At 44.0% G+C, this 13976-nt stretch overlaps 1 protein-coding gene across 1 annotated transcript in view; it reads left to right on the forward strand.

Annotated features, from left to right (window-relative positions):
- The window catches only part of POLE (DNA polymerase epsilon, catalytic subunit), a 293620-nt gene that overhangs the window by 225038 nt on the left and 54606 nt on the right, over positions 1-13976 (forward strand). Inside the window, exon 40 of the mRNA XM_069214647.1 lies at positions 1206-1379. Coding sequence (XP_069070748.1) covers positions 1206-1379 — 174 coding nt within the window. The remainder of the gene's footprint in view (positions 1-1205; positions 1380-13976) is intronic.

The raw sequence follows: 13976 nt of genomic DNA on the forward strand, positions 1-13976 counted from the left end.
TAAATCAATAATATATATATATATTTTTTAAACAATTACCTTGATCGCTGCTGCCGCACCGCTCCATCTGCTCTTCTGCTGCAGGCAGTTGCCGGGCTGGAGAGAGCATGCACAGGCTCCCAGCCTGCCCAGCAACCAAACCTGACGCTGCTCAGAGCAGCGTTAGGATTGGCTGGGAGTGCCCAGGCAGACTGGCAGCCTGTGCATGCTCTCTCCAGCCCGGCAACTGTGTTGCTGGGCTGGAGAGAGCCTACTGCGCATGTGTGTTTGGCTGGCCTGAAACGACTGGCCAAACATACATGCGCACTGAGAGGGAGCTGTCCCTGCCTACTCACGCGTTTGTTCCAGCAGGGGTTAGCGGTGGCTGTGCATTTCATTACAGGCTGCTGTCTCTCTTATTTCCTGGCTATAAGTTTTAGGGCTCTGCAGAAACACATTGCTGTTGGAAAAGTGTTTATTTTATGTTTGGCTCTGTTATTTCTAGTACTGGTGTGATCTAAGGTTACTAGCAGTTGCTAATGCAGCGGAGCGCTTTAGAAACCCACAAATTATAAGATGACACCATTTGTTTGTATGATTTGTGCTGGAATGAGTGAAGGGAACTCTGGACTTGGTTGGTTTGTGCATCGTTCGAGTTGTTGGATCATGTTCTCATTAAATGAAAGCGTGCATAGTTTGAGTGTCCTTTTTTGTGTAAACTGCAGACTGAGTTCTCCAATGACCTACAATGTTGTGCAGGTTGTCTAGTCACATTATTCCAGGTTTGTGTGAACATTGAATGACCATTTTAGAGGTAAACTCATCCAGTTGGCAAGGCACAATACAGTTGGATGGCATTATGATATGGCCAGAGTTTGTGAGGTTGCATGCAGGAGATGTTATTGAGAGATATGTATGAGCACAAATGCTATGTGCCTGTTTCACTAGTGTGTGCATGCTTGTTTTTGCAGAGACAGAAAAGGCTGTCATGGTGGAGACTGTGGGCAGTGGTAGAGGTTGCCTTGAGAGATGGTGGATGTTTCCATTGTGGTAGTTGGTGGTAATCATTGCAAAATTGTGTGGACTCAGTGTTGTAAGGAGAATGTGTAAATTAGCACTGTTTATTGGGACTAATTGGGCGTAGGTGACATCTGGTGGCTTTGTGTAATTTTTGAGTTGTAAGAACCCCTCTGATAATTGACTGATACAGATTCTCTCCCTTGCAGGATTCTGAAAAGCATGGTAGTAGGCTGGGTGAAGGAAATCACTCAGTATCACAACATCTATGCTGATAATCAGGTGATGCATTTCTACCGCTGGCTCAGATCGCCTTCTTCTTTGCTGTACGACCCAGCGCTGCACCGCACGCTGCACAACATGATGAAGAAACTCTTCCTTCAGTGAGTAAAATGATGATATGGGGGTAGTTGTGTAAATCAGAGAATGCGGGAACACTAATGGAACCTTTAACTAAACGTTTATCTTTTTCGTCCTGCTCTGGATTTTGGGAATGCTTAACTGAGAAGGAACACCCATAGCTCGATTCACCAAATGGTGTATTGTTCCACTCAGTTCAACGAGCTCGGCATGATAAGTTTAAACTTGTTTTAAGAACCAAGAGGTAAAAATACCCCTTATTCTCCTGTTGTAATTAACCGAATTTGGTATGATAGCTCAGTGTGCTTCTTCCAAGTTTCTGGGAAATGGTGTGCAAGCCTGCCTGCTGTCTCTGGTGTGTAAGGTGAGTGCTATTGAGTTTGGTCCAAGTAACATCTGTTCTGTGTTACTGCATCACCAGTATTGACAGATTAGACTATCCCTGCCTCTGTGTGGTATTTGCAAACACGTTCACAATGAGAAAAATTGCTCAACTGTTTCATAGAGCACACATGCATATACAAGATTTTGTTAAAAATTCTCTCTTTTTTTTTTTTTTTTTTTTTTGATGAAACAAACCCGGAATTAGCACAAATAGGCATTCCACTGACGAGAATTTTGATGCCACCTCTTTTTAAGGCTCAGAGGACCTCCACTTTTTTAAACTGCAGTAAGTTACGGCAGTTCATTTGTGGTCTGTAAAGTGTCCCTGAACACATGGATCTAAAAAAAAAAAAAAGTCAAAGGTTATTTCCTTCACTAATGCAGTGGGACATCTGGTAGATGAAACATTCCTTCTCAGATTTGGCTGTTGATGGCAATATCCATATGTCAAGCCTACTGATGGTAACATGGGCTGTAATACAGTCAGTGAGATTGCTCCTTTTGCTATTTATTGAGCTTCCGTCGTTAAGCATCAGGAATTCACTTTTGCCGTGGCGTTTTATTTTTCAAATACAGCACCATGAGAAAGAAATTCAGTCATTCGCGGGAATGTTCAGGGGGTCTTACGTGCCATTGCATGGTATACTTCGTGATGGAATAGTAAAGAAAACACTACTTGCTCAAATGTTCTGCAGGTGACGGGTAGGCGATAATAAGCAAAGTTGCAATTTAAGATGTAAAAACAGACATTTTAAAGAAATAATAACAAAAACATATCAAATTTATGCAAAGTGGAAACATTTGTTTCATTTATATTTACCATCCCTAGACATGTGTAGCTACATCTAATTTCTAGTCACAACATCAGCAAGTTCTTGATTAAATTTTTTTTTTTTTTTTTACCAACAATCGTAGCATGCCAAAACCTGATGTCTTATAACTTCGTAGTGACTGAAAGTTTCATATATGACTTGGTGTTTCTTGCAGAATATACTGGCAAACCTGTACTGGTACAAGATATATTATTTACATAAAGTATCTACCCTCACGTGTTCTTGCTCCTCTAAACAAATTATTCAAATGCAGTACAAAGAAAAGCTGACCTAGTCTGTCCTCACAAAATGTCAAATTTAAGTACTTGATTTGGTTATGATTATTTTTTCCTTGCCTTTTGGCACAGGTAGTCCTTTATAATGGAATGGAAAACAAAAACGAAAGAAAACAAAATACATGTCTGTCAACTGTGTGGGTGCTGTGGCTGGTCTTGTGGGCACAATGCCTGGTCTTGTGAATGCCACGTCTGGTTTTATGGGCCACGTACTCTGCCATCGCAGCCTGCAGGCCTTGTTTGATTTGGATTCAGACTCTGTTCATGGCCTCCAAAATATTTTGCATAATGAGGTTAACAACTTGCTTCTCCACCTATATTGATGCTTTTAACTACACCTAGATATAAAGAATGGCCCAGACTTAGATACTACTTTTGAAACAGAACTGGAATCTCTGCAAGGACCCCACTGAGAGTGCCCCCTTCGCCTTAGTAATCTGTAGCGTGGTAGTCGTTTGGCTTTTGTCTCTATAATTATAGGTAGCTGAAGATCAGTACTTCTGAGATCTTGCAGCCTTGACCTTTGACTACGCCTTTACTGCTGTTCAATGAGACCCTTGCAAGCACCCTAATGGCGCCCAGGACAAAGCAGAGGTCAGCATCCCCGGTTAGCCACCCAGTTGCTGACTCAACACCCAAATCCAGCTGGAATGTAATACAGAACTCCTGTATGCTCTGCTTCCCTTTCCCCAGGTTCTGAAAAGGTCAGAAGCGACTGGGCCCAGTCATATTAGTGGCTCTGGATTGAGCCAGGAGAGTGCTGTACCTGGCACTTCTGCCCATGAGCTGATGGCCTCCAATCAGGACACCTCTTTGCAAGGATTTCCTTTCTCAGCAAATGTGCAGGGTCATCCACTCACATCTGCCCAATCTGTCGTGAGGCCTTCTTGGGCCCACGTTGGCTCTCCATTTAGCTTTTTTTTTTTTTCTTTTAATACATTTCACATGTTTTAGATGACATCTCTTTTTAGCAGTGACATTTTACACATTTAGGCTTGCATGATATTATTCCAAGAATACATTGTACATGTTGCTTGTTTTTAGTTAGTCTGTCTCAGCATGTAATCTGTACACTCTGTTCAAGGTTAGGAACACAGTACAAGATATCCTAGTGCTTGCATTACCCATTCCGAAAAAGCTTCTAACATCTAGACATATCATTGCATTGAAGCTGTGCCTCTATCACAGTGTGGCTTTGATTACATAAACAATGCACTGACCTGTGGAGGCTGGGGTGGGAGTGGAGGGGTTATTCAGATGAGCACTCCAGCACAACCATCTTGGGTCGAATCCTGTGCTCTACATGCAGCTCTGCTTGTTTGCTTACTCAGTTTGCATAGAAGGATTGCCATCTACTACAGGCCAATTTCATTGTTTAGTTCTTCAGGTATGGAGGCTAAGGCTATCCTCTTAGATCGGGCGGAGGCAGAAGGTACATTCACTACGCTGTCAGTATAGGGGTAGTGATAGGAACATGTAGAAATTATTTGCCATGGTTGGACTGTTTATTCTTTTCACCATGTTTGTAATGCTGGTAACGTTGCTTTGTTTCATCTGTCTCATCATCTCAGCTCATTCTCTCAATGCAGGACTACAATTATTTTAATAAATGTATTGAAAATGTATCTCGTATCTCTCGTGTTTCGCCTATGCATGCATGAGTAAGACAGCCAAACCATAAGAAGAGCTGTTTCCACAATTCCCTTGGGGATCAGTGTCTCATGTTCAGGTTGAGTAATTTTGTGTTCGATGGCATCTGTCGCTGTAGATACACATGTTGTGCATAGCCCGCCATTTGGTGTTGGGTCGGAGTGTTACAAGTTGTTTTTCTTCGAAGAAGTCTTTCGAGTCACGGGACCGAGGGACTCCTCCTCCTTGTCTCCATTGCGCATGGGCGTCGACTCCATCTTCGATTGTTTTCTTTCCGCCATCGGGTTCGGACGTGTTCCTTTCGCTCCGGGTTTCGGAACGGAAAGTTAGCTAAATATCGGAAAATTACGTCGGTATTGTTGCGTTCGGGATCGGCTTAGATAGAATCGACACCGAATCGAAGAGTGAAGAGCTCCGGTACCCTTCGGGGTAGTTTTCGATCCCCCGTCGGGGCCTGGTCGGCTCGACCGCGTGTAAAACAACGCTGATGGAACGGACCCCGTTCCGTTTCTGTCCTAAATGCCACAACAAATACCCGTATACAGACCAACATTTGGTCTGTAACCTGTGCCTGTCGCCTGAGCACAGTGAAGAGACTTGCGAGGCCTGTCGTGCGTTCCGGTCCCGAAAAACACTCCGTGACCGTCGAGCCAGAAGACTGCAGATGGTGTCCACGCCGACAGCTCACCGAGAGTTCGAGGAACAAGAGGAAGAAGAAACCTTCTCGATCCATGAATCGGACTCCGAGGAATTCGACGACCAAAAAACTGTGAGTAAGACGTCGAAGCCAGCACACAAGAAAAGTGACAAGGCCCAGGGGACGCCACTGCCACCAGGCCATGGCTCGACCCATAAATTCGGTGACCGACCATCGGCACCGAAAAAGGCCGAAATAGTGCCGAGATCGTCCGACTTCGGTCTAGACACCGGCACCAGCCTTCTCGGGACCGAGAAAGTGCTGCTGAAAAAGATCGACGCCGAGATATCGGAGCCGAAACTGCTCGACGCAGAGACAGCGGCACCGAGGAAGATCGACGCCGAGAGGGTTCGACTCCGAAAAAGAAGAAGGTCACCTCGGAGCCGAAAAAGAGTACAGACAGGGTTTCGGTGCCAAAACGACCCGCAACTGACCCAACTACCGGTTCCTATTCAGAGGAGCAATCGCTGTCCTCTCAGATGCGAAAGCATAGATTTGAGGAAGAGTTGCAATCCACCGAAGTGGACCACACTCAGAAACGTATTTTTATACAGGAAGGAACAGGGAAAATAAGCACCCTTCCCCCTATTAGGAGAAAAAGGAGACTGGAGTTTCAGTCAGACCAAGCACCAGAAACAAAAATGGTGAAAAAGGTAACTCCGCCACCCTCTCCTCCACCTGTAACTAACGTTTCACCGGCGCAAACTCCATCACATTTCCCGGCTCACACCACCATGAGCCAAGGTGACCAAGACGCTTGGGACTTATACGACGCCCCAGTGTCGGACAACAGTCCAGAGGCGTATCCTACAAAGCCCTCACCACCGGAAGATAGCACAGCATATTCACAAGCGGTGGCTAGAGCAGCAGAGTTCCACAACGTGTCCCTACACTCGGAACCAGTCGAGGATGACTTCTTATTCAACACCCTCTCCTCCACCCATAGCTCCTACCAATGCCTGCCTATGCTCCCAGGAATGCTTCGGCACGCAAAGGAAATCTTCAAGGAGCCGGTCAAGAGTAGAGCAATAACACCAAGGGTGGAAAAGAAATATAAAGCACCTCCCACAGACCCTGTTTTCATCACCTCACAGCTGCCACCAGATTCCGTCGTAGTAGGAGCAGCTCGCAAGAGAGCCAACTCCCACACATCTGGGGATGCACCACCCCCAGATAAAGAGAGCCGCAAGTTCGATGCAGCCGGAAAGAGAGTCGCAGTACAAGCTGCAAACCAGTGGCGCATCGCTAACTCTCAAGCACTACTTGCGCGCTATGACAGAGCCCATTGGGACGAGATGCAACACCTCATTGAGCATCTACCCAAAGAGCTACAAAAAAGGGCGAAACAGGTGGTTGAGGAAGGACAGAACATATCTAATAATCAGATACGCTCCTCTATGGATGCAGCGGACACAGCTGCAAGAACAATTAACACATCTGTGACTATAAGAAGGCACGCATGGCTACGAACGTCTGGTTTTAAACCAGAGATACAGCAGGTAGTGCTCAATATGCCATTCAATGAGAAACAACTGTTCGGACCAGAAGTGGACACGGCAATCGAGAAACTAAAAAAGGACACTGACACTGCTAAAGCCATGGGCGCACTCTACTCCCCGCAGAGCAGAGGCACTTACAGCACCTTCCGCAAGACAACCTATTAGTGGGGGGTTTCGGGGTCAGGCCACACAAGCCAGCACCTCACATGCAGCACCGTCCAGCTACCAGGGACAGTACCAAAGGGGAGGCTTTCGGGGCCAATACAGAGGACAATTCCCTAGGAATAGGGGAAAATTTCAAAGCCCCAAAACCCCTACAACCAAACAGTGACTTACATGTCACTCATCCCCTCCACACAACACCAGTGGGGGGAAGAATAGGTCAGTATTACCAAGCATGGGAGGAAATAACTACAGACACTTGGGTCTTAGCAATTATCCAACATGGTTATTGCATAGAATTTCTACAAATCCCTCCAAACATACCACCAAAAGCACAGAATTTATCAAAACAACATTCAGACCTTCTGGAAATAGAAGTTCAAGCATTATTGCAAAAGAACGCAATAGAACTAGTACCAAAGACACAGATAAACACAGGAGTTTATTCACTGTACTTCCTAATACCAAAAAAGGACAAAACACTGAGACCAATACTAGACCTCAGAACACTAAACATCTACATCAAATCAGAACACTTTCACATGGTCACGCTACAAGAAGTGTTACCATTGTTAAAGCACCAGGACTACATGACAACCTTAGATCTCAAAGACGCGTATTTCCACATACCAATACATCAGTCGCACAGGAAATACCTAAGGTTTGTATTCAAAGGAATACATTACCAATTCAAAGTATTGCCGTTTGGTTTAACAACCGCACCAAGAGTCTTTACAAAATGTCTAGCAGTAGTGGCTGCACACATCAGAAGGCAGCAAATACACGTATTCCCGTATCTAGACGACTGGCTAATCAAGACCAACTCACTGACAAGGTGCTCACACCACACAAATCAGGTCATACAAAACCTCTACAAACTCGGTTTCACCATCAACTATGCAAAATCACACATTCTGCCGTGCAAAGTACAACAATACCTAGGAGCCATAATAGACACAACAAAAGGATTAGCCACTCCAAGTCCACAAAGAATTCAAAATTTCAACAAAATCATACAACGCATGTATCCAACACAAAGAATACAGGCAAAAATGATATTACAACTCCTAGGCATGATGTCCTCATGCATAGCCATTGTCCCGAACGCAAGACTGCACATGAGGCCCTTACAACAGTGCCTAGCATCACAATGGTCACAAGCACAGGGTCACCTTCTAGATCTGGTGTTGATAGACCGCCAAACATACCTCTCGCTTCTATGGTGGAACAGTATAAATTTAAACAAAGGGCGGCCTTTCCAAGACCCAGTGCCACAATACGTAATAACAGATGCTTCCATGACAGGGTGGGGAGCACACCTCGATCAACACAGCATACAAGGACAATGGGGCGTACATCAAACAAAGCTGCACATAAATCACCTAGAACTGCTAGCAGTTTTTCAAGCACTAAAAGTATTCCAACCAATCATAACTCACAAATACATTCTTGTCAAAACAGACAACATGACAACAATGTATTATCTAAACAAACGGGGGGGACACACTCAACGCAGCTGAGCCTTCTAGCACAAAAGATATGGCGATGGGCAATTCACAACCACATTCGCCTAATAGCACAGTTTATTCCAGGGATCCAGAATCAACTTGCAGACAATCTCTCTCGAGATCACCAACAAGTCCACGAATGGGAAATTCACCCCCAAATTCTAAACATTTACTTCAAACTCTGGGGAACACCTCAAATAGACTTATTTGCAACAAAAGAGAACGCAAAATGCCAAAACTTCGCATCCAGATACCCACACAGGCAGTCCCAAGGCAATGCCCTATGGATAAACTGGTCAGGGATATTTGCATACGCTTTTCCCCCTCTCCCTCTCCTTCCATATCTAGTAAACAAATTGAGTCAAAACAAACTCAAACTCCTACTGATAGCACCAACATGGGCAAGGCAACCCTGGTACACAACACTGCTAGACCTATCAGTAGTACCCCACATCAAATTGCCCAACAGTCCAGATCTGTTAACACAACACAAACAACAGATCAGGCATCCAGATCCAGCATCGCTGAATCTAGCAATCTGGCTCCTGAAATCCTAGAATTCGGACACTTAGACCTTACACAAGAATGTATGGACGTCATAAAGCAAGCTAGAAGACCATCCACTAGGCACTGCTATGCAAGCAAATGGAAAAGGTTTGTTTGCTACTGCCATCATAATCAAATCCAACCATTACACGCATCTCCAAAGGATGTAGTGGGTTACTTGCTACACTTACAAAAATCAAACCTAGCTTTCTCTTCCATTAAAATACACCTTGCGGCAATATCTGCATACCTGCAGATTACCTATTCAACTTCACTATTTAGGATACCGGTCATTAAAGCATTTATGGAAGGCCTTAAAAGAATTATACCACCAAGGACACCACCCGTTCCTTCATGGAACCTCAATGTTGTCTTAACAAGACTCATGGGTCCACCTTTTGAACCCATGCACTCTTGCGCAATACAGTTCCTAACCTGGAAAGTTGCATTTCTCATCGCCATCACATCTCTACGGAGAGTAAGCGAAATTCAAGAGTTTACAATACAAGAACCTTTTATCCAAATACACAAAAATAAGGTAGTCCTAAGGACCAATCCTAAATTTTTACCAAAGGTTATTTCACTGTTCCACCTAAATCAAACTGTAGAACTACCAGTGTTCTTCCCACAGCCAGATTCCATTGCTGAGAGGGCACTACATACATTAGATGTCAAAAGAGCACTAATGTACTACATTGACAGAACAAAAAACATCAGAAAGACTAAACAACTATTTATCGCATTCCAAAAACCTCAGGCAGGAAACCCAATATCAAAACAAGGTATAGCCAGATGGATAGTTAAGTGCATCCAAATCTGCTACCTTAAAGCAAAAAGACAGCTGCCCATTACACCAAGGGCACACTCAACCAGAAAGAAAGGCGCTACCATGGCCTTTCTAGGAAATATTCCAATGCACGAAATATGTAAGGCAGCCACATGGTCTACGCCTCACACGTTCACCAAGCACTACTGTGTAGACGTGCTATCCGCACAACAAGCCACAGTAGGTCAAGCCGTGTTAAGAACCTTATTTCAAAATACTTCCACTCCTACAGGCTGAGCCACCGCTTTTGGGGAGATAACTGCTTACTAGTCTATGCACAACATGTGTATCTACAGCGACAGATGCCATCGAACTGAAAATGTCACTTACCCAGTGTACATCTGTTCGTGGCATCAGTCGCTGAAGATTCACATGTGCCCACCCGCCTCCCCGGGAGCCTGTAGCCGTTCGGAAGTTAGCTTAAGCTTTGTACATTTTTAGATATATTATTTAAACCTTAAATAGGTACATACTTATTCACTCCATTGCATGGGCACTATTACTACAACACAACTCCTACCTCACCCTCTGCGGGGAAAACAATCGAAGATGGAGTCGACGCCCATGCGCAATGGAGACAAGGAGGAGGAGTCCCTCGGTCCCGTGACTCGAAAGACTTCTTCGAAGAAAAACAACTTGTAACACTCCGACCCAACACCAGATGGCGGGCTATGCACAACATGTGAATCTTCAGCGACTGATGCCACGAACAGATGTACACTGGGTAAGTGACATTTTCATTCTCCTCTAAGGTTAGAGTTTGGGTGAGGCACTGTGAGCTAGCCAGGAACTGGACTGATTGCTTCCAATGGTGTGGACAGACTAAGTCCCCTCATTCTGATGTCGTCCTTGCTGCCATATGCCTTTCCACAAAATGTATTTATGCAGGTCGCTGGGACAAATCTGTGACCTAGAGTGTGTTTGCAAAAATTACCCCTTTCAAGCTAAATTGTTGAACATCCTTTTGTTTTGTCTTTCGTACAGCAAGGCCTGGCAGTGGTCACTGTTGAGGATTATTTATCAACCCTTTCCTTTCTACTTTTCTAGGTCAACTGTCCTTGTTTAAACCACCAGTTGTGATGAGATTTATTAAAGGTTTGATACACATGCTCCCCTCTAAGCACATGTGTGATGCCACAGTCTAACCTTAAGTTGGTCTGAGCATTTCTCATGTGTACGCCTTTCAAGCAGATTCATAGATGCTCAGCGCGCCTCCTGAATTCGAAGACCATTTTCCTTGTTGCGATGTCTGCTCATCACAAGTGAATTTCAGGCACAAATAATGCAACCGCCCTAAAACATCTTTTTCCCCAAACAAGCTGGTCCTGGGGATTTGGGGGTGGCATTTTGCCAAAAGTCATGTCTTCCTTCCATATTGGGCAATCTTTTACTCTGCCTTTCTTTGCTCCCCTTTACCCTTCGGAAGAGCAGGAGAGGCTTCATCGACTGGAATTTAAAAAGGGCTACCAACTTTTACATTGTTTGTATCAAGGACCATTGAGTGGACAAAAAACCTCTTTGTGGGGTTTTAGGAGCAAAGAAAGGGAAGGTTGTGCATAAGAGGGCCCTGTTGAGGATTAAGATCTGCTATGCACTATACGTGCTAAATCTACTACTACTGTATGGCTCACAGAGCACCTGTCCTTGATATCTGCCAGACGTGGATGTCAATGCTTATGTTCATGAAGCACTACTGTCTTGACATCCTGGTCCAGCGGAAAGGATACTTGGCCTGCTCGGTCCTGAAAGATTTGTTTGGTCTAACTCTGCTCCACAGACCACCTGGAGAGGCACTGATTTTGGTATTTACTTGAGGAATCTGAATTTGGAAGTATCCATCAGATGAACAATTTACTTACCTTTGGTAATGCTCTTTCTGATGGATTGTCAGTCTAACTGCAGATTCCTCACTGCTCTCCCTACTGTTCAGTGGTGTTGACTCTTTTTCACATCTAAAAGGTTCCCAAGTTAGTATTCAGTACATTGGTACAATTTTTTTTTGTTTTGCATCTGAAAGGGAAAAAAGGAGAAACAGACTTCACTATCCAGGGTTGGCGCTTATATGCGGCTCTGCCCCATCAGTTCCTGCACTGTCTCATCTCTATGACACACACAGCACCATCTAGCAGTGCACAGAAGCACTGCTGTGGAAAAGGATTTCTGGGTCTAGTTATGCAAGTGGGAATTATTCTAAGGTGAGGAGTCTGCAGCTAGGGTATCCACCATAAAGAGCATTACCAAAGGTATGTAACTTGTTCTTTGTGAACTTTACATTGTGTCTCACTGTGCATAGCTCAGACTTTAACAAAACATTCTTACACTGACAAACCTTACTCCTCTGCAAGGTGAAAACACCATATTCTGTGTGTGAAATACACTTTGAGATGCTCCATAGATTAAACCGGTGGGATATATCAGTTAATTTTTTTCAGAGCGATTTCAGTGGTTTTGTTATCTTGAGAAGAATGTATATAAGGTTATATCAGAAACTGAATAGACCACTATCAGCTAAACATAGTTACACTTCTACTAGGGATATGGCAGCAATTGCTGATCTTATCAGGGTGTACACGGCCATTGAAATTTGCAAAGCAGCAACTGTCGAACAATTTACACTCTGTCAAGCTTTGTTACCTAGATTATGACTTGAGGATCAATACCCTGAAATTAGAGGCGTCTGTGTGTTATGTTTTCAGTTACTGATTTTCTCAGTGGTCATTTTCCCCTATGCTACTTGTTTGCTTCCATATGTTAGGATGAACTTTATTTTTGATCCTAATGTTGATGAATATCAAAGATGCTGCCATGACCTGTGATCTAGTTCTTTATCATAGGTCTCTTAAGATTAATCAGTACCCTTCCCTCCGCCCTGCTAAATCAGGAGAATAGCTGGTAATTAATGATTTACAACTTTACTCTGACATTACTTCCAGATTGCAAAGCACTAATTGATGCTCCGCTGCAGTCCAAGGCAGTGAAGCACCTTGAAGTCTTTAGGTGCTGAATGGGAAATCTCTCTTTTGAGACTTGTGCCAGTGTGGATTTTTCTTCATTGTTATTTTTATCATAGAGAATTAAAATTGCATTTTTAAAGCCGCAAGGTTTTGCCTGTGAAAATGTGATTTATTAGATTTCACAAAAAGAAAATGAGGAAAGGCTGCCTTTACGTAGGTATGTGTTCTCTGTGAAAGTGTACGCGGTCTGGGATACTGCAAATAGGCTGAAATAGTTTGTTTATGGTGGAAGGAAGTACCCAAGATGCAAAACTACAGCTGCAAGTGAGAACTTCTCATTTGTTCTCATCACCACAATGCCAATCTAACATTGTGTGATTGTCCCATTGCTGTTGCCGTACCTTCTGTTATCAACCGAAAAGGAGCCTGCCCAGTCTTTTTCCACACACTCTTTGTGGTTCCTCAATGGGACTTAAATATGCTTTTTACTTTTTTGGTGGGACTCTGTTTGAGCCCCTTGTATCTTTAGTATGTTGACCCTCAAAACTGTGTTTTTGGCTCCAGTATGCTAGAAGGGTCAGTGTGAGCTGCAAGCCCTTGGATGTCTTCTTCATTTCACAACCTTCTTTCCAGACAAGTTGGTGTTGCCAACCAGGGCTGCTTTCCTTCCTAACGTGGTCACACCTTTACATCTTTCCCAATCCATCACTCTTTGTACCTTCTACTCCTCTCCTTGTCCCACAAACAATGTTTGCACAGTACCCTTGCTTCCCGCCCCATTTGATTGGGAAGCTCTTGAGTCCTTCGGCTAAAAAAGAGTGCTTACATTGCATTTTGTCTCTTTGGAAATCCTATGTCAATACGTAGGGCCTGGGCAGGTTATGGTGACAAGCCAGTGTCCTAATGTCAGATGCTGGTACTTTTTATTTCAAAAAGTCAAGACAAAGATAGTAGGCCAGGCTTATTTAACGTGAAAAGCATGTGCGAAAGCCAGTAGGCTTGTATGGGTGGATCATATGTGCACTTGTGCAATATGTCTGATTACTGCCATTTAATTGCTTCGAGTCCAGGACTACCATAGTAGGCAAGTGTTTTAGGCTGGTAAAACCCCTCTGACGAACTCTGGAGTCAGAAGAGCCACACTGAAATAATTCTTGTAGAGCCCACTTTAGGGGTTGTCTGATGTTTTGCCAACAGTGTTGTACGTATTTATAATGTTATGACTATGGGGATTATTACAACTTTGGAGGAGGTGTTAATCCGTCCCAAAAGTTTCGGATATACCA

Source organism: Pleurodeles waltl, chromosome 11 (assembly GCF_031143425.1).
Source record: "Pleurodeles waltl isolate 20211129_DDA chromosome 11, aPleWal1.hap1.20221129, whole genome shotgun sequence".
Taxonomy (NCBI): domain Eukaryota; kingdom Metazoa; phylum Chordata; class Amphibia; order Caudata; family Salamandridae; genus Pleurodeles; species Pleurodeles waltl.